The sequence below is a fragment of the Scylla paramamosain genome, chromosome 3 (genome assembly GCF_035594125.1).
Source record: "Scylla paramamosain isolate STU-SP2022 chromosome 3, ASM3559412v1, whole genome shotgun sequence".
Lineage (NCBI taxonomy): Eukaryota > Metazoa > Arthropoda > Malacostraca > Decapoda > Portunidae > Scylla > Scylla paramamosain.
Window position 1 is genome coordinate 33,825,928 of NC_087153.1, and position 24,931 is coordinate 33,850,858.

Genomic DNA, 24,931 nt, shown 5'->3' on the forward strand with positions numbered 1-24,931 from the left:
TATCCACTCCTATCTTATTTTTCATTCTGTAAAAGTTGAAACATAAAGAAAGACTTACATCATACTTTATTTTTTGTAATACATATATGCGAATGTAATGAAAAATTTTGTATTCAGCTTTTCCTTCTTTTCTAGGGGATGCTAAACTCGAAAGGCTTCTCAGCTCATTTTCTCTTGAAAACATTATCCTATATTAAGCTCTATTCCTTCATATATAGATCCATCTTTTCCAGGCCTCCTCTTTGCATGTTCCCTTGTAGTGCTTCTATACTGTATATTCATCGTTCATATGCTAACATTATCTTCATCCTTTCACTTAACTCACCAACACCACTTAAAAAAAAATAAAATAAAATATATATATATATATATATATATATATATATATATATATATATATATATATATATATATATATATATATATATATATATATATATATATATATATATATATATATATATATATTTATATTTATATTTATATATATATGCTTCATGAATGACGAAAAAAAAAAAAAAAGCTGCATAAATTGTTATCAAGGTGGTGGTGGTGGTGGTGCTCAAGGACTGCTAAACGCAACCTCCTTTATCCAGGCGAGGTAGGGCGGGTGGCGTATACTGGCGTACAGTCCTGGGTAGTCTTCGTGGCCACAACCATACCCTCGCGACACGATGCCCGCCAACACGAAGCGTCCATTGGCGTCTTTAGACACCAGGGGTCCGCCAGAGTCACCCTAAGGTAGAAGTAATATAAAGTGAGATCCTTAGCTTCTTTTGGATATCAGAACCACGAGTCAGCAGCCACAGCAGACCTCGTGCTAAAGACACTTTGTTAGCGCCAGTCAGTCATTCTTGATGTCATACAGGTGACAACATTACCTGGCAAGCGTCCCGTCCTCCGGCAGGGTCTCCGGCGCACAGTGTCTCCTGTCCAATGCCTTGAGGCCAGGTGTCTGCATAATGGGGCAGGCTGGAGTAGCTGCTGTCACACTGGGCAGATGGGAACGTCACCAGGTCAACTTCTTGTAGGACAGAGCTGGAGAATCCGCCTATTAAAGGAAAGTTACAATATATTTTCGGATTCCTAAAAATATTTTATCCACACAGGTAAACAATATTGTGAAAACACTTAGTCACAAAGTTGAAGTATTTTGACATGCATGAGTGTACATACCGAATGATGTGTCGCCCCAACCAGTGAGTGTTGCCGTCTCGCCGGTAATGTTCTTTTCACTCTCCGTCCCCCAAGGGAGGCACACAGGTCTGATAGACCTCTGGCAAAGCAGACACATGCATTTGTAAATAGTGGCGGGTTACTATAATAATATTATATGGTACTGAGCGAGGGCAACACACCAAGTGAAGACAACTTATCCCTTCGCCTAATGAAACATGTTCGAGATTTCTATAAGAAAATTTTCCTGTACAAGTTTTTAAGATGCCTGTAAACTTGTTCAGAACTGAGTTTGAGAAAATGCCATGGTACACCTACTAAAGAGAGAGAGAGAGAGAGAGAGAGAGAGAGAGAGAGAGAGAGAGAGAGAGAGAGAGAGAGAGAGAGAGAGAGAGAGAGAGAGAGAGAGAGAAAGAGATGTAAAAAAAAAAGTTGATAAGTTTGCTGTCTACAGAACACAAGTTTTTACCGGTGTTCGAAAATAAAATCAACGTAATGCTTGATTCAGATCAACCGAATGAGCAAGCATGACTCCAGAGAGGTCATTCGATAACTGACTATATTTTATCATTTATCAAGTAATAAAAATATACAAAATAAACTAAACCACTTTGTACGGCTTTCATAGGCCATAACAAAATTTTGTGACACGGTAGAAACCTCATTTATGAACATTGCGGAAGCACTCAGTAAACAAATGATAGAGAAAACTTTTATGAAAGTATTGGAAGACATTTGTCTCGAAAGTACTGCCGCTTTAAAGCCCTGTAACTTCATCGACGAAATACCCTTAAAAATGTTGAGCAAGACAACACTATTTCTACCAAACTGTTCACTATGAGAAAAGTTTTTAAGAATTTTGAAAAGGAAGAAACAAAAATAAAGATTAGTAAAAACCCTGAAATAATCTCAGACTGGCCGATGTTTAAATGAGAGAGTGATAAACTGCCTGTCATACATAAAGAAAACTACAACAGATGACTTTGCACGTGCACAGAGAAAGCGGGAAAGTGTGAAGATTGATACGGGCAAGATAACAATGATATTCAAGAGTGACATTCTAGATCACAAATGTAAAGTAGAGCATGCAATAGTAGGAAATGTCATGAATGTATCTATCTGGGACACAAAACTAGTCCAAATCATGAAAAAATCTGTCATCTGTGTCCGTTTATCTGCCCGTGTGTCTGTCCGTCTGCCTCGGGTTTTCATCCAATCAGGGAATAACCCCAACATCTTCCGAAACGAAATAATCGATAACCCCTGTCAGAAAAAAAAAAGAAAAAAAAGAAAAGAAAAAAAAAAAAAAAAAAAAAAAATATATATATATATATATATATATATATATATATATATATATATATATATATATATATATATATATATATATATATATATATATATATATTCATGATTATCAAGACGGAGCAAGGCTGAGCTACATGGTATGGAAAGGAATTCCCACACTGAGATCTCGTCCCCCCCAAAGCCACCTACACGTTTTCTGTGAATACTGTTAACTGAACAGCGCAGTCTCTACCACTTTCTCCCAGTCTTTCTTGTAACATTGCTTGGGGATTTTACCAAAGTCCAAATTTGGGAGAAGCCTTTCTTCCATCCAGTTAAAAAAAAAAAAAAAACTGATGAGAGAGAAGGAAGAGAGAGAGAGAGAGAGAGAGAGAGAGAGAGAGAGAGAGAGAGAGAGAGAGAGAGAAGGATAGGAGTGGAGGAAGAAGGAAAGCAGTGAATCAGCAACACCATACGATGCATACATTGTATCAAATTATATTTAACTGATGAGGCCTTACCTGTATGGTGACCTTGGACTCCAGCTTGAGGAGGGCCAGATCGTGGTAGGCTGTACCGGGGTTGAAGTGAGGATAGAGCACCACATCGGCCACTTTGACGTCCTTGTGATTGGCGCCGTCTTCATTGTCGTTGTAGTCGTGTTCACCAAGACGCACCACATTGGCCGTGCTGGAGAGATTAAATTTTGATGACTTTCTTTCTCTCATGTGTGTGTGTGTGTGTGTGTGTGTGTGTGTGTGTGTGTGTGTGTGTGTGTACATTTCTTCTGCTTTTCACACGTCAGAAGCTCATCCAACCCACTCACATATCGAAGAAGCAATGGAGAGCTGAGAGAACCCACTGCTCGTTGATCAACACTCCGCCACAGAACCAAGTATTACCACCCGCACTGCTCTTCCCGAGTAGTGTCTGAGTGAAGAGAAAGAAAGGGAAGAGATGAGGGATAATCTACATCAAGGAAGAAAGAAGGGAGATATAAGAGAAAGTATGAATCAAAGAGGTGGGAGGTAAGAGTGATTATATAATATATTTAAAAGAAGGAGGAAGGAGAAGAAAAGAGTATGCAACAAAGAAAACAAGAAGGAAAGAAAAATTAAGTTCATCAAGAAAGAAAGCCAAGGGAAGGAATAGAAAGAGAATATTTCAGTGACACAGACTGGTGGTGAATGAATCTCCCACACTTCCGTGCTTACCATCCAGGGCCAGGCGTCGACCTTGGACGTTATGCCACCAACCACAGAACGTTTACTTCTCCCCACATCCCCACGGTGGAGGGAGTGACTGCTTGACCGCCGCCGCCGGAAAGAAGACTCAGGTTTTCTAATGATACGTGGTCTGCTGATGCCACACTCTGATACGAAAATAATTAGTCATGTTTTCTTATTAAGAGATAGCAGCGTATTATTATCAACAACGCCTGCTACTTCTTTTTAGGGGATTACTTTTACGCACTAAAAAAAATAAATAAAAAAATAAATAAATAAAAACAGGCAGATAAGCCGCTTGAGAAACAGGCAGACAAGTTTCGCTGACCAAATTTAAGAGTGATATAATTAAAACTAAAAGTGAACACGACCTATGGAACAAGTCATGCACTCCACCACGGTATGTTACTCATAACAAACTGGGCAAGAAGAGTTTACGGTAGCCTCGAAACAAGAAGAGATGAGAGGCAGAAATGGGGGAAGCTTGACGCCCAATATACATACCGAAGCTGACTTGGGGAGGCGAGACGTCGAAGGTGGCGGATGAAGGAGTGACATCCGGACTTTTGGGAATAACATCTGAAAGGAAAAATAAAATAGATAATATGCATTGTGTGTGTGTGTGTGTGTGTGTGTGTGTGTGTGTGTGTGTGTGTGTGTGTGTGTGTGTGTGTGGAACAAGGAAGCAAACTCACCTCCCGTAGAAGGGCAGCACACAATAGGGACAATACCCTCGAAGCCACAGGTGACCGGTTTATGTGTACTGAGAGTGTTGTGGAGGCTGGGGCACTGCTGGAGATTCGTGCACCTACCGGCCTCCCCGGAATCCGTTGTGCATGAGTCACCCACCTCTGGCAAAGAAACAAAGACAGGATGAATGCGGATCTCAGGGGCGTGTCCTCTTCAAGGGTAAAGTGCGTTGTTCTGGGCATCATAGAGTTGTGGTGAGGAGCCTGTAGGCGGTGAAGGAAATAGGGAGTGGAAGCTGATCATCATAATTTGAGAAGGGAGTAAAGCTTGAAGTCACGAGAAAGGTAAAGAAAATCGAATTCATGAAAGAAACTACAGATAAATTTCTTTGTCGGTTTTCGTCCCTTCCATGCTGTAAAACGTGCGTCATGTCTTTATTTGCTCCTTCCTGCTCTCCTCTTCCATCCTTCTCCATCCCAGTCAATGCACAAGGCACATTCCCAGCACCACACAAAACTGCGGAGAGACAGTAAAGAACGTAGATGGGATAAGTATTCACATCCTTTGTTTTTGTTTCTTTCTTCGTTGTAACCACTGTCTCGTAATCGCCACCACTGCTACCACTTGTGTATGTGTGTCTGTGTGTGTGTGTGTGTGTGTGTGTGTGTGTGTGTGTGTGCATGACGCATGGATGGATTCAGTTTGCCCATGCACAAAATAAGTGTCATTTGAGCTATTGCAATGAGTAGAAGAGAATGAGAAAAGGAAGAAGAATAGTAAAGTGCGGCAGAAGCGTGTGAAAGGTACTGTGTCTCTTGCCAACTGGATTGTAGATGCATTACTTGCGACTTCAACCAAGAGAATGATGAGGAATGACAGGTAGAGACTGTTTTGTACTTGGTAGAGATGTTCATCGCCTGTTCAGTGCTCTGTTGGTTAAATGTCTTGAGAACAATAAGGCTGTAATCTGTATTACTGTATTTACAACCGGCACAAGGAAGGTAAGCAATAGTAATGTATATGTCGTTTAACCTAGTCATTGCAGGAGGTATTTCTCTCTCTCTCTCTCTCTCTCTCTCTCTCTCTCTCTCTCTCTCTCTCTCTCTCTCTCTCTCTCTCTCTCTCTCTCTCGCCTACACAGCAAACCTACAGGTTTCTCCATGTTACATTTCTTCTGTTCACCTGTTGTTCATGGAGCATCACTGGCAGTGTTCTCTGAGCATGATGCACCTTTACCTACAGTCAGAAGAGTCCTCGCACAACGTATGCAAGTGGATTGCTGCATAAACTCACCTTGGCCGAGCCCCAAGGCTGCAGCGGTCGCCAGTATAACCAAAAAGACTGTCAACATCCTCCCGCTCTCGTGCTCTCTGTGAACTGAGGAGCGATGACTGACCCGACGACCACTGCACTGCACACACCTCGTTTTCTGTTTTACCAGAAGCAGGTTACCATTTTTTCTCCCATTTTATATTATATCTACGTTACAGTGCTGACATCAGTTTTTTTTTTTATATTGCCAAAGCGTGTAAAAAAAGAGTAAAAAGAAAATAAATATTTCGTTCTATCTATATTTACTTCGTTATTAATTCTGTCACTTAATAATTAGTTTGGTTATGTTGTCTCATTGATGTGTGCATGTGGCAGGGTTTCTGTTAACGCCACCTTGAGAAAGAGCCCCTAGCCATTGTGTCGTGCTGGGAAATCCCGGTGGAGGAAGAACAGGAATGACATGATAGGGGTGGTGGGGGAGGAGAGGTGGGGGCGGGACGGTCTAAGATTATTGTTGCATGATTACGAAGTGTAATATTGTTGGATGTTAGTAATGGAGCTGGCAGGTTATGCTAAGTGGAGAATGGGTGAGGTTATGGGCAGGATAATGAAGTAGATGATACAGAAAGAGCGGAGTTACTCCATATCATATAAGTTGAAAAATATGTTACTCCATCTTAGTGTGAATGGTAAAATGGCTACATATCCGCCGTGACTTCCTGTCTCATCCTAATACATATATATATATATATATATATATATATATATATATATATATATATATATATATATATATATATATATATATATATATATATATATATATATATATATATATATATATATATAATTGAAAATTAGAACTAAGACCGCGAATGATGCATATATATATATATATATATATATATATATATATATATATATATATATATATATATATATATATATATATATATATATATATATATATATATATATATATATATATATATATATATATATATATATATATATATATATATATATATATATATATATATATATGCATCATTCGCGGTCTTAGTTCTAATTTTCAATCTGTAAAACACCACCTCTCCTCTTCTAAGCCTCATCTTCTTTTCATCACTGAAACACAGGTGTCTGAGGCAACTGACAGTAGCCCCCTTTCTGTTGCCTCCTATATTCTCTATCCTCATTTTTAATCCAAAGCTGGATGTTGCGTCTATGTGCGCAGCTACCTAACCTGCTCTCGTGCCCACTCTCTTGAGTCTTCAGAGTTTTCCACCATATGGCTACGACTACAGAGTCACTCTCAAACGAAATTTATCTATGATGTATACCTCTCATCTAACTCCTCAGACTATAAGAAATTCTTTGACTACTTAGCTTCAGAAGTGGAGCACATTCTGACTCTCTTCCCTTTTACAGAGATCTCCATTCTTGGAGACTTCAATGTTCATCACCAGCTTTGGCTATCCTGGTGGACTAGCCTTCAACATTGCTATCCTCCACGACCTAGAGCAATTAGTGCAACAACCTACTCGTATTCCTGACCGTCTTGGAGTTTCACCCAACATTCTTGACCTTTTCCTAACTTCTAATCATTTTCCTAATGCTGTTACCCTCTTTTCTCCGTTGGGCTCCTCCAATCACAATCTCATATCTCTATCTTGTCCTGTCGCTCCAGTATCTCCTCAGGATCCCCTTAAGCGGAGGTGCCTCTGGCGTTTTGCCTCTGCCAGTTGGGGGACCTGAGGAGGTATTTTGCTGTTTTTCCATGGAATGACTACTGCTTCCGTGTCAGAGACCCATCTCTGTGTTCCGAGTCTGGCATGGAGGCGTACATTCCTCACTTTTTTTTTTTCTCGACCTAAACCTTCCAAACAATGGTTCAACACAGCCTGTTCTCGTGCTATACATGATAGAGAGGTGGCCCACAAAAGATACTTAAGCCTTCCATCACCAGAATCTCGTGCACTTTATATTTCTGCCCTGAACCATGCCAAGTCTGTTTTCCAACTAGCCAAAAACTCCTTCATTAATAGAAAGTGTCAAAATCTTTCAAGATCTAACCCCCTCGTGACTTCTGGCATCTAGCCAAAAATATCTCCAATAACTTTGCTGCTTCTTTTTTCCCTCCTTTATTTCAACCAGATGGCACCACTGTTATCACATCTATTTCTAAAGCCGAATTTCTCGCTCAAACCTTTGCTAAAAACTCTACCTTGGATGATTAAGGGATTGTTCCTCTCTCTCCTCCATCCTCTGACTACTTCATGTTACCTATTAAAATTCTTCGCAATGATGTTTTCCATGACCTCACTGGCCTAAACCCTCGGAAAACTTATGAACCTGATGGGGTCCCTCCTACTGTTCTCCGAAACTGCACCTCCGTGCCTGCACCTTGCCTAGTCAAACTCTTTTAACTCTGTTAACATCTACCTTTCCTTCTTGCTGCAAGTTTACCTACATTCAGCCTGTTCCTAAAACGGGTGACCGTTCTAATCCTTCAAACTACCGTCTTATTGCTTTAATTTCCTGCCAATCTAAAGTTTTTAATCTATCCTTAAGAGGAAGATTCTTAAACATCTATCACTTCACAACCTTCTATCTGATCGCCAGTATGGGTTCCGTCAAGGCTGCTCTACTGGTTATCTTCTGGCTTTCCTTAATGAGCCTTGGTCATCCTCTTTTAAAGATCTTGGTGAAACTTTTGCTGTTCCCTTAGACATATCAAAAGTTTTTGATAGAGTCTGGCAAAAAGCTTTGATTTCCGAATTACCCTCCTACCCCTTTTATCCTCTCTGTAACTTCATCTCAAGTTTCCTTTCTGACCGTTCTATTGCTGCTGTGGTAGACGGTCATTGTTTTCCTAAATCTTTTAACAGTGGTGTTCCTCAGGGTTCTGTTCTGTCACCCACTCTCTTCCTATTATTATTCAATGATTCTAAACCAGACTTCATGTCTTATCCACTCCTATGCTGATGATACCACCCTGCACTTTTCCACTTCTTTTCGCAGACGTCCAACCCTTCAGGAAGTAAACAGTTCACGCAGGGAAGCCACAGAACACCTGACGTCTGATCTCTCTAAAATTTGTGATTGCTGCAGAGCAAATTTGGTATTGTTCATTGCCTTAAAAACTCAGTTCCTCCATATATCAACTCGACATAACCTTCCAGACAACTATCCCCTCTTCTTCAATGACACTCAACTGTCCCCCTCTTCTACACTGAACATCCTCGGTCTGTCTTTTTCTTATAATCTAAACTGGAAACTTTACATCTCATCTCTAGCTAAAACAGTTTCTATGAAGTTAGGTGTTCTGAGACGTCTCCGCCTGTTTTTCTCATCCCCCCAGCTGCTAACTCCGTACAAGGGCCTTATCCGTCCATGTATGGAGTATGCTTCACATGTCTGTGGGGGATTCCACTCATACCGCTCTTCTAGACAGGGTGGAATCAAACTCTTCTCCCCTAACTGACTGTCTTCAGCCTCTTACTCATCGCCGCAATGTTGCTTTTCTAGCTATCTTCTACCGCTATTTTCATTCTAACTGCATGCCTCCCCTCCTCCCGCTGCCTCGCTGCACAAGGCTTTCTTCTTTCTCTCACCCCTATTCTGTCCACCTCTCTAATGCAAGAACATAAGAACATAAGAAATAAGGGAAGCTGCAAGAAGCGACCAGGCTTACACGTGGCAGTCCCTATATGAAATATACCTACCTATTTCCATCTATTATCCCCATCCATAAATCTGTCTGATCTTCTCTTAAAGCTCTCTAGTGTCCTAGCACTAACATGGTTACTGAGTCCGTTCCACTCATCTACCACTCTATTTTGAGAACCAATTTTTTCCTGTCTCCTTCCTAAACCTAAATTTTTCAAGCTCGAACCCGTTATTTATTGTTCTACCCTGGTTACTGATCCTAAGAATTTTGCCTATATCCCCCTTGTTAAAGACTTCTATCAGGTCCCCTCTTAACCTGCGTCTCTCTAAAGAATGTAAATTTAACATCTTCAATCTCGCCTCTTAAGGAATACTCCTCATCCCCTGTATCCTTTTAGTCATTCTCCTCTGTACTGATTCTAATAGACCTATATCTTTCCTGTAATGTGGGGACCAGAACTGCACAGCGTAGTCTAGATGAGGTCTGACCAGCGCCAAGTATAACTTTAATATTACTTCCGGTCTTCTACTTTTAACACTCCTAAAAATGAATCCTAGTACCCTATTTGCCCTGTTTCTGGCCTCTATGCACTGTTTTCCTAAACGGAGTTCAGAGCTAACTATAACTCCTAAATCTTTCTCGTACATTGTACCTACCAGAGTTTGGTTGCTTAATGGTTACCTATTGTGTGGGTTTCCTCTATCTACGCTAAGCACTTTGCATTTGTTGATATTACATTGCATTTGCCATCTGTCCGGCCATTCATTCATTCTATCTAAATCTGCCTGCAAGGCGATGGCATCCGATTCTGACCCAATTAATCTACCTATCTTTGTGTCATCCGCAAATTTACTAACATCTCTACTAATTCCACTATCCAAGTCATTGATATACTCGTATATTAGAAATAACAATGGCCCTATTACTGATCCCTGTGGCATCCCAATAATTACATGACCCCACTCGGATTTCGAATTGTTTATTACAACTCATTGTCGCCTGTCACTGAGCGATGACCCTATCCAGCCTAACACCTTCCCATCTATCCCGTGTGCCCTAATCTTTCTCAGGAGCCTTTGATGGGGTACCTTGTCAAATGCTTTACGAAAGTCCATATATAAGATATCATAACTATCACCATTATCTTCTGTCTCGTACACTTTAATGTAAAAACTTAACAAGTTTGTCTGGCAAGACTTCCCCTTCGTGAAGCCATGCTGTGACTGATTTATCAAGTTATGTTTGTCTAAATGTTCCCTAATGTTCCTCGCTATTATTGATTCTAATATTTTACCTACAACTGAAGTTAAGCTGACAGGTCTATACTTAGACGTTAAAGTTTTATCTCCTTTCTTAAAGATGGGTACTACATTAGCCTGCCTCCACATTACTCGGCACCTCACCTGACTCAAGTGATTTCCTAAAGACAGAAACTAACGGCTCACTAATAACCTCTTTGCATTCCTTAAGTACTCTGGGATATATTTCATCTGGTCCTGGTGTCTTGAACTTTTTTAGCCTATCTATCTCCTGTTCTACTATCTCCCTAGTTATGGAAATATCGGTCAGCTTCTCATTCTCATCTGCTCTAAACATCTGTTCACTATCTGGCATATCCTGCATGTTTTCCTGGGTGAAGACAGTTAAAAATACTCATTCAGAATTTTACTAATCTCCTCCCCAGAACTAACCAGCTTCCATCTGCTGCGTTAACCAGTATTCTCAGTCATTCATCCCTTTCTCTGGTAAACTCTGAAACTCCCTGCCTGCTTCTGTATTTCCACCTCCCTATGAATTGAACTCTTCAAGAGAGAGGTTTCAAGAAACTTGTCCTTCGATTTTTGACAGCCGCTTTTGACTATTCGAGGACCGGCATCTCAGTGTTTTTTTTTTTTTATATTATTGAATTTTGGCTGCCCTTGGCCGATGTGCCCCCTACATAAATAACTACTACTACTACTACTACTACTACTACTACTACTACTACTACTACTACTACTACTACTACTACTACTACTACTGCTACTACTACTACTACTACTACTGCTGTTGCTGCTGCTGCTGCTGCTGCTGCTGCTGCTGCTGCTGCTGCTGCTGCTGCTGCTGCTGCTGCTGCTCTCTCTCTCTCTCTCTCTCTCTCTCTCTCTCTCTCTCTCTCTCTCTCTCTCTCTCTCTCTCTCTCTCTCTCTCTCTCTCTCTCTCTCTCTCTCTCTCTCTCTCTCTCTCTCTCTCTCTCTCTCTCTCTCTCTCTCTCTCTCTCTCTCTCTCTCTCTCTCTCTCTCTCTCTCTCTCTCTCTCTCTCACCTACACAGCAAACCTACAGGTTTCTCCATGTTACATTTCTTCTGTTCACCTGTTGTTCATGGAGCATCACTGGTAGTGTTCTCTGAGCATGATGCACCTTTACCTACAGTCAGAAGAGTCCTCGCACAACGTATGCAAGTGGATTTCTGCATAAACTCACCTTGGCCGAGCCCCAAGGCTGCAGCGGTCGCCAGTATAACCAAAAAGACTGTCAACATCCTCCCGCTCTCGTGCTCTCTGTGAACTGAGGAGCGATGACTGACCCGACGACCACTGCACTGCACACACCTCGTTTTCTGTTTTATCTGAAGCAGGTTACCATTTTTCTCCTGTTTTATTTCATCATTACGTCACAATGCTGACATCAGTTAATTTTGTGCCATAGCGTGTAAAAAGAGTAAAAATAAATAAATAAATAAATAAATATTTCGTTCTATCTATATTTGCTTCATTATTAATTCAGTCACTTATTAGTTAGTTTGGTTTTGTTGTCTCAATGATGTGTGCCTGTGGCGGGATTTCTATGAAAGAGCCCCTAGCCATTGTGTCGTGCTGGGAAATCCCGGTGGAGGAAGAACAGGAGTGACATGATAGGGGTGGTGGGGGAGGAGAGGTGGGGGCGGGACGGTCTAAGATTATTGTTGCATGGTTACGAAGTGTAATATTGTTGGATGTTAGTAATGGAGCTGGCAGGTTATGCTAAGTGGAGAATGGGTGAGGTGATGGACAGGATAATGAAGTAGATGATACAGAAAGAGCGGAGTTACTCCATATAAGTTGAAAAATATGTTACTCCATCTTAGTATGAATGGTAAAATGGCTACATATCCGCCGTGACTTCCTGTCTCATCCTTAGCTCTTTGTTGGTGTTTATGTGGATGACGAAAGTGCTGATTCACAGTTATGAAAATAGAAAATATTTTTGTTTGTTTCGTAAATGTGTTTACACGGATAGGACAAATGGAATCCTGACTTTGTTGTTGTAATCATATTATGTTACTCGTTTTATATTGCGATCCGTATGCTGATGTTGTTGTGGTGCTTACATCAATCAGTCAAGCAGTCTTTTTGGTGCAAATGCTGCCTCGTAATGGTGATGCATTCCGGAACTATCGCTTAGTACCTTCAATATAATGCAAAATTATAAGCCATCTTTAACATTTGGTATCTAAGTGGTGAGGACACACCTTAACTCATTATCCTTGATAAAAATAAATATAATAATGATGGTGATGATAATAGTAATAATAATAATAGTATTAGTAATAATAACAATGATGATAATAATAATAATAATAATAATAATAATAATAATAATAATAATAATAATAATAATAATAATAATAATAATATAAGTAGAAGAAGAAGAAGAAGAAAAAAATATATTTCGTCCTGAGTCATAAGCATGCTATTAAAAAATAATATGGAGGGAAAAACCCTAAGTTACACTATTAAAAATAAAAATAAAGTACATGGTAATTGGCGTTATGAATCTTCCTGGTCTCTTCTTTTTCCCGTTGACCCACACCACCACACACGTGCCTCCCAAGATATACGTACTATACAGATGGGTCATAACGTGTCATATTCTTCCTTTGTTATCCTATTTCCCCTTCCGCTTCTGAACTTTCTTTATCAGGCCCACTTGTGTGTGTATCTGTGTGTGTGTGTGTGTGTGTGTGTGTGTGTGTGTGTGTGTGTGTGTGTGTGTAAGTATGTCTATCTGTCTGTCTGTGAGGCGCATGAGCAGATTCATTCCGACTATATACGTACAAGATGAAAATTTAATGTTTGCTAAAACTCCGTTACCCAAGATGTGTTTTTCTCCTCCTTTTTTTTAGTTAAACATCAATTATCTGTCATTATAAAAAAGAGAAAAATCCTGCATTTCCGCCTGTGGCGGAAATGCAGGAAATTTCACTCACAGGCGATAACCTCATTAAAAATCTGTAAGATAAAAAGTGCATCAGGTAATCATAGTTATATTCGTCCCAAAGTCTTCGTTTTAATACATTTTCAAATTTTAAAACAGATAAGATTTGATTCCTTCGAGACAAACGTACGATGAAATGACAGAAAATCAAAAGTTAAATTATATGATTTTCTATCAAAGATTATTCAATACAGATCACCGTAGCAAGCAGTACTTTGTCAGCTATCGCTTTATGAAGCAGGCTGACCGGCAAGCGACTGCTATTCTTCATTATTAGATTACAGTAATTAATTCTATCCTTCAGAAATCTCTCTCTCTCTCTCTCTCTCTCTCTCTCTCTCTCTCTCTCTCTCTCTCTCTCTCTCTCTCTCTCTCTCTCTCTCTCTCTCTCTCTCTCTCTCTCTCTGTCATAAAGTATTTTGGTAATCTTTTCTCAGCGGTATCTCCACAACATGCACTCAGCGTTTCTATCACCTCAATATGGATATAAACAATATTTTGTATATATGAAGGTTACATAATAATGCTTTCATTACTATATGTGATGATACCATTACTCTACATCTTCATTGATCTAGAAAACCTCTGAAAATACCTATATGTACATATTTTCATATATCATACTGCTCCTAGCAAATTGATGAAGTATAACCGAAAGAAATTATTAAGAAACATTTCATAATAAACCATTTTCTATGCAAATTTACAAATGACTTTCTCAATACCTCCTTTTCTGCTTGTTCATTTTAAAAGCTTCGATGATCGCCGGAGCGCCCTCGCCCATCTTGGGTTTCTCAAACGCTCCCCCAAAGTAAGCGTAAACCTTGATGGGCACAAGGGACTCCTGGCCGTTAGTGGGATCCTTAAAGTCTGTACACATTCCCCTCAAGAGAGTGGCAACGGCGGCCAGTCTGTCCCTCGGCCATTCAAACTTCCCCGCCCGTTTGGCTTCCAGTTGCCTCAAGAAGCAGTTCTTGACGCCAAACACGGCGGGCACCGTGATCCTCCATTTACGGGAGTCCCACCAGCACAGAGAGTCTTTGACGGGCTTGGGCATCCATCGCTCCGCCTTCAGGTAGGAAAGAACCATCTTACAGGACATGTACACCGCTCGGTCCTCCCAGGCTAGGGCACTCAACACCTCGGCCTCGGCACCCGCCAGGCTGAGGCGCCATTCATCCTCCGCCGTGTTGGTGAGGAAAACCTCCGACAGGGAGTCTGGAGCGAGGGGGCGGCCGCTCCAACCAGGTCGGCCAGGGGACGCCAAGCACCGGGACTACATCAACACTAACCAGTAGTAGCGGATACGTCTCCCCTTGCCACGCAAAGCTCAGTGCCACCCCTACCTGGGTTCTCTCCAGTCCTGGGGGCACGTAGCTAAGTCTAGAGTCACAGGTGCGGCGCGTCATCAGGCAGCTCTTCATCAGATGGTAAAAGTTGTTCTTGAAGGCGATGCCCTGGAGCCCCGAATGATCCGCTCTCACTCGTGCCCTAAGAGGGTGACCCTGAAGAAGCACCTCGTGAGAGGCCAGCTCCTCTATCCTCATCTCGACACCCTCGATCCCTGACACCACTAGGTTCATGTCGAACTCGTCCGGAGCATAAAGGCGGCTGTTATCTGCTGAACTGCCAACCAGGACGAGTCGACCATCATAGAGGCTATTTTGGTCGGCCACATGAGATACCAAGGCGCCCACCTCTTTCACCACGGCTTCCTTCACTTCCTTTGCCTCTCCTTGGCTGAAGTCGACAATATATTTCTTCAGCTTTTTTAACTTGTTGCAGAAGTTATCCTCCTTGAGCAGCTCTCTGATTGCCACATTTGTGTCGTTGAACCTGAGGGATTTTTGAGGATCAACCACTTTCACCTTGTTGTAAAGCTTCAGGTATGCCTTAAAATCTTGTGCGACTTGCCGGTGAGTCTTACTCGCACGACTTAACAAGTTCTGCTGGTCCATCTCTTTTATGAGTAGTCTGTAGGTCAGTTTGTGGCAAAACATTGCAGCCAAGTGGGCAGCTGTGTGGCCATAGCGGTCTTGCTGGAGTACACACGCCCCCAGACTCAACAAGAGTGCCACACACACCGAGTGCCCGTGGGATGCCGCCTGATGTAAAGCAGTGGAGTCTTGCATTGGATCCACCACAGTGTTGATGGACAATCCGCCCACTTTGATTACCAAATAGGTCAGCAGATGCATGCCGCGACGACTGGCCACTAAAAGGGTTTGGGTCAGCAGGGGCTCAGGTGGAGTGTCTTCGGATAAACCAACGTGTTTGGCAAACAAAGTCTCCAGCACCTCCAAAACGTCTTGATAAGTATTCTTGTCTTCCTGATCTTTTTCTTTTTCTTGATAGTTCTCGATCTTGTGCCTCTCTTGTTCATAAATTTCCTGGAAAAGCAGAAATGAAAGTAAGTGTTAAGGATTTATTTATCTAATAGGTAGGTATGTATCGTACAGGGACTGTTACGTTTAAGTCTGATGTCTTCTTCTAGTTTCCCTTATTTCACCATGTTTTTATGTTGAGTTTTAATACACGATCTCTATTACACCAGTAATTCATTTGCATTTTTCATGTTCTCGACAGTAATAGGAAATCAGTTACAAAGAGGAGTTTAAAGACTTGATGTTCTTTTCAAGAATGTTATTTCGGAAATGGACAAACAGACTAAGACGGATATTTATCGTTACCTCCTCCACCTGCTTCTTCATTTCCGGCTGAAGGAGGTCAAGCGGAAGATTCCCTTGGGAGTCGGCCACATACGGACACGCGCCTAAGTCTCGCACCATCACCCTTGCCATCCCTAAGTGGTTGGCCTCCAGCGCGGCGTGCAGAGGAGTCGTCCCTTGGTCGTTCTGCTTAAAGGCCATTCCACCACATAGTTTGAGGAAAGTGGCGGTGAGGGGACAGTTGTTGCGGGCGGCGGCCACCAGGAGGTTCGTCAAGTCACTATAAACTTTGTCTCGGAAAGGCCAGGCAGTCTTGACCGGCGCATCGCTCCTGAGACCATCCAACAGGTAATCCATGCCACTATGCAGCAGCGAGTCTTGTGGTCGTACACGATCCTGCTCAACCTTCAGGACGTTCAGGAAAATCTGGAGTAGAGAAACGTAAGTTTAAGGTCTTGTTTTTACTGAACACGTGGTTTATATATTCACAGTGCAGAAGCTATACTTCTGTTGCTCTACAAATGTTGAAAATGATTAGGGGGCGGCAGATCTTTTGAAACGTACTCTTGTGATGAGGACCCTGACGCGTGTAGTGACGTCAGGGGTAAGCCAGGCAACCTGCAGCAAAGAAAGGCCTCCACTAATTGTGGTGAGAGGCGCCCCTGCTGCCGCCAAGAGGGTCACAATGCGAGGCCTGTTACAGGTGATGGCAAGGACCATGGCGTCAGTGCGGAGGTCTTTGGTAGCCTGCAGCGGTGCTCCTGAGGACAACAGCTTCCCTGCCTCCCCTACGTCGTCGCTGACGCTGATGGTGATGAGAAGTTTCCAGTAAAGCTCAATTGGCGAACGATCATCCTGCAAAGTCGCGAGAAAGAAAGACCTGAGAATCGCGCTTAGATGTATGAGTGTTATGGTAAATGTATTAAATTGCAAAATATTGTCAACATGCATATAACAAACGTCCCCTACCTTCACCGATGCCATTGCCGATAATTCTTGGGCCAGCAAAGTGTGACCGGCCCTTTCTGCTAGTTGGGCAGGTGTGTCACCTGCATAGGTTATGGCTCCAGCATAAGAACAGGTGGATTTGGAGAGAGCCCTAACCATTTGAGTTAAACCAAGCTCGGCCGCCCGATGGATCGGCGTTAAACCTGCTTCGTCTTGGTAGTGAGGGTCGCGGTTTACCGGAGTATTGGCCTCTAGTAGGTACGCTAAACCTGGCCTCATCCACGTGAATGTCTTCTTTCCTTCAATTTCGTATTCGTCCCAACTCCTTCGCTATAAAGAAACAAATTTTTGTTAATGCATTCTGTTGTCTCTTATGCAATCTTATAATTGTATTCCTTGTTTTTTTTTTTTTTTTTGATAATATGGAACGAGGCCCTTATCCTGCTTTTCCCTGGATATCTTCAAATGCATACTGTATTCACATTTGTTTTCGTAACATATAATGTACATAAGGTAATCATCCAGTTATTGAATTTGTCTTAGTGTTCTTGTTAGAACTTACCATCATAATATCAGAGCAAGAAGGATTATCTATAGTGTTGGTGGTAATTGTTGCTTTGGGCATCTTACGGAGGAGCCAGGCGGTACCATGACTTCCCCAGGTATCTGCTATATCCTCCGGCGTGAGTCCCATGGTATCCTTCCCATCCGCCTGAATTCCTGCCATGCGTAGTTCTTGGACCGCTATCTCGTTTCCGCAGAGTGCCGCGACATGGAGCACTGATAAGCCTTTATCGTTGATGGCATTTTCATCACACCCAGCATCCAGAAGAAGCCTCATGATACTCGTGGAATTGGCATAAACTGAGACGTGTAGAGGAGTTCTCAAGCTTTTGTCCCGGACATTTATATCTGCCCCCGCGTCTATTAGAACCTTGGCGCAGTATACCCTGTCCTTCCGGGCGGCGATGTGAAGCGTGCTAACACCTGAAACGTAACATGAATCACTCGTTTATGCTAGCTCCTTATATCAGTTTCTTTCATAGGAACCAAACTGTGATCCTTTTCAGTTTCATGCATATTTAAGAACTAGCAAAAGAATATTAAAACACTTACCATCTATATCTTGAGCATTGACATTTGGACGTTTCGGCTGTGCCTTCATGAGAGCGTCAACCACTCTATCGTGACCCTTATGCACCGCCACTTGAAGAGGTGTGTACCCTAACCCTCTGCCGTCATCCACATCAACTCCAGCACCAAGGAGGAAGGGTACCAGATGATCATGACCCTGGGCCGCTGCCAGAGCCAGGAGAGAGCCATTTGGCGTTGTAATATCATCTTGAGCCAGCTGAATGTCTGTGGTGGCTCCGGAAGCGAGGGCGGCTTCCACCCATCCCATACGGCCTGTCCGCACGCCTTCCACAAGGAGATTTTTGGGCTGAACGAAGAAAGATAAAAAACATTTTTTATTGTCTATCTTTTGCTAATACACTCTTTTGATGTGTATCTGTATATCTGTTTATTCCTGTAAACTGGATATTAATTACTTAAACTCTGTTGTTTTTATTTATTCGTTTACTTTTCATAGATTACATGCATTTATTGGATCATTTTAGTGTATCAATATTTCAAAACATTCATATTTTTGGATTTCTTCACTGATCTGTCTGATTTCCTTCTCATACTATCAACTTGCTTTCTGTTTATGTCCTCAGTTTATTGACTTGTTCTTAAAATTCTTAATTGTATTATAAGTCTGAGCGTGTCATGCTCTAAAAACTTATATATCACTTATATATCAGTTATTGTTGCGTGGCTGATTTAATCTCGAGGTTCTTTAGGACATTTGATCTTGGGATCAATTAGCTCACGGTCAGTTTGGGCATGACGACATGTGAGCCTTAAGTCACTTGATGCCTGGACTCTCATCCGCAAACTACATGTGATCCGCTCGTCTTGACCAGTTGTTATAAAAGGAACAAGGGAACCCATCCACACTCACACAACATTTTACCACTCTAATGCATGCGTGTACACACACACACACACACACACACACACACACACACACACACTCGCCCAATTACCAAATGACTTGTAACCGTTTAAGTGTTAATTAACTCGTATGGGACAACGTAAGGAAAACAGAGAGGAAAAAAGGAAGAAAAACATTTAAATCGTATACTAAACTGTGTGGCACTTCGTCGTATAGAAGCGATAAACTAGAGGAACAACCACAACGACACCGCTCTAACAGTGACACCCTATAATGGTGCTATGTTGCGTCACCCTACTGGGAATCCCGAAGGGAAACCCCGGATAAACATTGCTGCCGGAGAAACATATGCCTGTATTTGGGTGTTGCCGTGTACGAGTGTTGTCTTTTGTTGTATTGTGCAACAAAAATGTTTTGGCTTGCCTTTGTTGTGCTTTACTTCCCATCTTGTTATTATTATTGTTATTATTACTATTATTATTGTTGTTGTTGTTGTTGTTGTTGTTGTTGTTGTTGTTGTTGTTGTTGTTGTTGTTGTTGTTGTTATTATTATTATTATTATTATTGTTATTGTTATTATTAGTTTTTATTATTATCGTTATTAGTGTTGTTGTTGTTATCGTTATTACCATTATCACTATTATTCAAGTACCATTGTTTAAACAGTGGCATGAGGAATAACAAAATTAAGAACATAAGAACATAAGAAATGTTCTTTTATTATTATCGTTATTATTGTTGTTGTTGTTATCGTTATTACCATTATCACTATTATTCAAGTACCATTGTTTAAACAGTGGCATGAGGAATAACAAAATCAATAATGAAAGTATTTGAATACATATAATGCTACATTTTTTATCAAATCTAGAAAACCACCGTCACAGAGGCAGCAGATGAAGTGATGAAAATTAGTAATCTTCAAGAACCTTACTATTAAAGTGTTGCCCTTTTTACGTAAATAAAAGTATACCCACTTGTAATTAGTCATTCACTATTTGTCTCCTCTTCTTGAATGCAAAGCGGAGATGGGATAAATTTTTCTGTAAAGTCTTTTAAAAGAGTAGCATCACATCAGGGAAACATCCGGAACCAATTTCGTGTATCTCTTGGTTTCTCATTTCCTTAAAATTTGAGGAAGCTACATAGTGGCGAACAAATTTACTTTTTCGTTCTTTCGGATAATTCAGTATGGCCTTCAATTTCGTATTTTTTATCACAGCAACGCCGAATAGCGAAAATTGTAGACGTGGTAGTTAAGAAGTGCTAACTAAGGAAGACCGATGCTTCTTGGTGTAATTTCACCCATAAGGGAAACATTTTAGTTATTAGTAAGGGTTGTAAAATATTCGTCGCATCAACTCATTCTAGTTAATAAACAATCAAGTAATACCCGAAATCTGAAGGCCTTCTTGTGAATCCTAAAGTGTTGACATCATCCCGATTATCGTAATCTCAAATCATGAATAAGAAAAGGACACCCAAAAATGATGAGGTGTTCACTAGGCCAAAGTGACATGCATAGCATGAAAAATACAACAAATTAATACAACGAACTCACTAAACACATAATTCTCACTCCGACACATTTATCTCGAGCGGTTTAAGATATCTTATTAACATAATGTAATCACAGTTTGACAGAAATGAAAACAAGTTAATGGGGATAAATTGATTTATCTTAGAGACTTTTTTTTTTTTTTTTAGTACTGAAACATTGTCAGCACCTGTGTGTGAAGAGGACGCGAAGAAAAGCAATGACTGACACCTTGTTGAAAAATTCTATCAACTTTTGTGACACCACTTATACCCATGAATATTTTTTTGTGTCCTGTCACTGGTATCAATAATTCTTCAGTCATGTGCTGAAAGTAACTGAAACATGTCATTCACCACGCACCTCTCGCTCAACTATTGGCCTAGTTATTACTCCATACACTGTTCGAAGTTGTCTCTAGTCCGTGTCGTTGGAATATTATCTGCCTTTATAATCTATCTGTCATCTTCAGAATGTCCCAAGTATTGTTGTCATCCTCTTCCATCCACTTCAACACGAACGCTGCATCCTTTCTCACAACACAAGCGACACACGCACGTAAAGTTATAAGAGACCACATACACTGCGTGATGCAACACTGGTGACTTACCTCAAAGTTTTCAGGAATGTCACTCATGGTACTGTCATGGAATATACCACAAATTCCATTCCTCTCTCTCTCTTTCTCTCTCACTCTCTCTGTCTCTCCGTCTTAATGCCGGAGCGGCTGTCCGCTCCTCAAGGATGCGCGCCGTGGACTCACGTGGTTGTTGTTCATCCCTCACAGCTCCCTCCTACGTCACGAGGGAGGAGAACCCGTGCACTGTGCAGAGAGAAACGTTTTGACTCTCCCTCCTTGCCCCACCTCCATCTCTCTCTCTCTCTCTCTCTCTCTCTCTCTCTCTCTCTCTCTCTCTCTCTCTCTCTCTCTCTCTCTCTCTCTCTCATTGTTATATAATTTTCTCAAACAAATGAAAAGTAAATAATTCTCTGTACACACACACACACACGCACACACACAAACATTGTGCGTCAGAATATACTCGTGTGTATATATATATATATATATATATATATATATATATATATATATATATATATATATATATATATATATATATATATATATATATATATATATATATATATAGCATACACACACACACACACACAAACACCAACGTGCATTCCCACAGCACGCATATTGTGTACATAAATGCCACACGTCTCCAGAATAGTGAAAGTCTCATCAAATGCAGATGTTCATATTCTTTTTATCACCCTTAAGAATTTATTAATACTGAGTGGTACAAAATGCAGTTTCTTTCTTTAGGTAATATAGTGAACATTACATGTGACGACGTCTGGCAGCACAACAGTTGCTTACGGTACATCACTGTAAGGCACCATGCACTGGTGCCGAACGGCAGCGGAGTTGCAGTGAGAACCAGAATATAGAACATAATAATCTTTTACATTTTTTATTCATAAATAGTTCGCGGTGAGGAGGCTGATATTCGGTGTTGAATAGTCATCGTAACCCTAGCCACGTTCTCCACCCACACATCATCACCACTGAAAGTCCCAGCAGCATGACGAAGCCTTGTGTTCCCGCTAGTAAGATTCTAGGAACGGTGACTGCACTGTAAAAGGTGACGATTGTTTTCATTTGCAGGGCGCAGTGTTTTCCCTCATGTGAAGAGCCTCTACACTACACAGCCAACTTTACCATGATCAAAATGTGGGCACTTTATTTAACTAACCGAATCATTCCCGTCTGTTGCAGAATAGACCATCTCTCTCTCTCTCTCTCTCTCTCTCTCTCTCTCTCTCTCTCTCTCTCTCTCTCTCTCTCTCTCTCTCTCTCTCTCTCTCTCTCTCTCTGTCAGTCTAGATATATATATATATATATATATATATATATATATATATATATATATATATATATATATATATATATATATATATATATATATATATATATATATATATATATATATATATATATATATAGCCTGGAGGAGGCAGTAGGCACCTGCCGAAGTCTAAAACACTGGATCAGGGGGTGCTGTGAACTTATCATTAAACCCAGCTGTGACCTCACTGGACGTTTCCCTTTGTGTCTCACAACACAAGGGGGCAGTCACAGCCTGCCCTCTAAAGACAACTCTCTTCCTCCACACAAAACTACAAGCACCTAATAACACGCACACCCTTCACTCAAAATTTCAAAATTCATGGCGATTCCTACACCAGCCTCGGAGTCCCCATCTGGTGAGGGGACCACAAATGTCCCCAGGTCGGACTGTCCTTCTGATGACGACCCTAAGTGTCTTGACACCCCCCTCAACTTTTTCTTCATTAACTTCTGCAACATTCGTGGTCTAAGATCTAATTTTCAATCTGTAGAACACCACCTCTCCTCTTCTAAACCTCATCTTCTTTTCCTCACTGAAACTCAGGTGTCTGAGGCAGTAGTTCCTTTCCTGTTCCCTCCTACTTTCTCTGTCCTCATTTTCGATCCAAAGCTGGATGTTGCGTTTATGTCCGCAACGAATTAACCTGCTCTCGTGCCCACGCTCTTGAATCTTCCGAGTTTTCCACAATCTGGCTACGACTACAGAGTTACTCTCAAACTAAATTTATCTGTGCTGTGTACCTCTCACCTAACTCCTCTGACTATAAGAAATTATTTGACTACTTAACTTCCAAAGTGTAGCACTTTCTGACTCCCTTCCCTTTTGCAGAGATCTCCATCCTTGGAGACTTCAATGTTCACCAACAGCTTTGGCTTTCCTCTCCCTTCACTGACTATCCTGGTGAACTAGCCTTCAACATTGCTATCCTCCACGACCTAGAGCAATTGGTGCAACAACCTGTTCGTATTCCTGACCGTCTTGGAGATACGCCCAACATTCTTGATCTTTTCCTGATCTCTAATCCTTCTGCTTATACTGTCATCCTCTCTTCTCCGTTGGGCTCCTCCGACCACAGTCTCATATCTGTATCTTGTCCTATCGCTCCAATCCTTCCTCAGGATCCCACTAAGCGAAGGTGCCTCTGGCGTTTTGCCTCTGCCAGTTGGGGGACCTGAGGAGGTATTTTGCTGATTTTCCTTGGAATGACTACTGCTTCCGTGTCAGACCCGTCTTTGTGTGCTGAGCGCATAACAGAGGTGATAGTGTCTGGCATGGAGGCGTACATTTCTCACTCTTTTTCTCGGCCTAAACCTTACAAACCTTGGTTTAACACAGCTTGTTCTCATGCTATATATGATAGAGAGGTGGCCCACAAAAGGTACTTAAGCCTTCTATCACCAGAATCTCATGCACTTTATATTTCTGCCCGGAACCATGTCAATTAATTAATAGAAAGTGTCAAAATCATTCAAGATCTAACTCCCCTCGTGACTTCTGGCATCTAGCCAAAAATATCTCCAATGACTTTGCTTCTTCTTCTTTCCCTCCTTTATTTCAACGAGATGTCACCACTGCTATCGCATCTATTTCTAAAGCTGAACTTCTTGCTCAAACCCTTGCTAAAAATTCTACCATGGGCGATTCTGGACTTGTTCCTCCCTCTCCTCCACCCTCTGACTACTTCATGCCAACCTATTAAAATTCTTCGCAATGATGTTTTCCATGCCCTCGTTGGCCTAAACCCTCGGAAGGCTTATGGACCTGATGGGGTCCCTCCTATTCTTCTCCGATACTGTGCCTCCATGCTTGCACCTTGTCAAATCAAACTCTTTCAGCTCTGTCTGTCAACATCTACCTTTCCTTCTTGCTGGAAGTCTGCTTACATTCATCCTCTTCCTGAATAGGTAGCCGTTCTAATCCCTCAAACTACCGTCTTATTGATTTAATTTCCTGCCTATCTAAAGTTTTGAATCTATCCTCAACAAGAAGATTCTTAAACATCTATCACTTCACAACCTTTTACCTAATCGCCAGTATGGGTTCCGTCAAGGTCGCTCTACTTGTGATCTTCTGGCTTTCCTTACTGAGTCTTGGTCATCCTCTTTTAGAGATTTTGGTGAAACTTTTGCTGTTGCCTTGGACATATCAAAAGCTTTTGATAAAATCTGGCACAAAACTTTGATTTCCAAACTACCCTCCCACGGCTTCTATCCTTCTCTCTGTAACTTCGTCTCAAATTTCCTTTCTGACCGTTCAATTGCTGCTGTGGTAGACAATCACTGTTCTCCTCCCAAATCTATT

At 41.3% G+C, this 24,931-nt stretch overlaps 2 protein-coding genes across 2 annotated transcripts; both read right to left on the reverse strand.

The window, feature by feature from the left end:
• Positions 1-54: 54 nt before the first annotated feature.
• LOC135094156 (trypsin-5-like) lies at positions 55-5,808 on the reverse strand. Its single transcript, XM_063993980.1, has 9 exons — positions 5,673-5,808; positions 4,385-4,540; positions 4,194-4,268; positions 3,678-3,835; positions 3,290-3,393; positions 2,985-3,153; positions 1,177-1,276; positions 882-1,051; positions 55-736 (listed from the first exon to the last, which is right to left on the reverse strand). The coding sequence occupies exons 1-9, from the start codon at positions 5,728-5,730 to the stop codon at positions 563-565; spliced, it is 1,164 nt and encodes a 387-aa protein (XP_063850050.1). The 5' UTR covers positions 5,731-5,808; the 3' UTR covers positions 55-562.
• Positions 5,809-13,617: 7,809 nt separating this feature from the next.
• Positions 13,618-21,515, reverse strand: LOC135094148 (ankyrin-1-like). Its single transcript, XM_063993970.1, has 7 exons — positions 21,322-21,515; positions 18,292-18,616; positions 17,738-18,162; positions 17,197-17,505; positions 16,792-17,082; positions 16,249-16,653; positions 13,618-15,948 (listed from the first exon to the last, which is right to left on the reverse strand). Exons 1-7 carry the CDS (start codon positions 21,346-21,348, stop codon positions 14,734-14,736), a joined length of 2,997 nt encoding a protein of 998 aa, XP_063850040.1. The 5' UTR covers positions 21,349-21,515; the 3' UTR covers positions 13,618-14,733.
• Between the last annotated feature and the right edge of the window lie 3,416 nt (positions 21,516-24,931).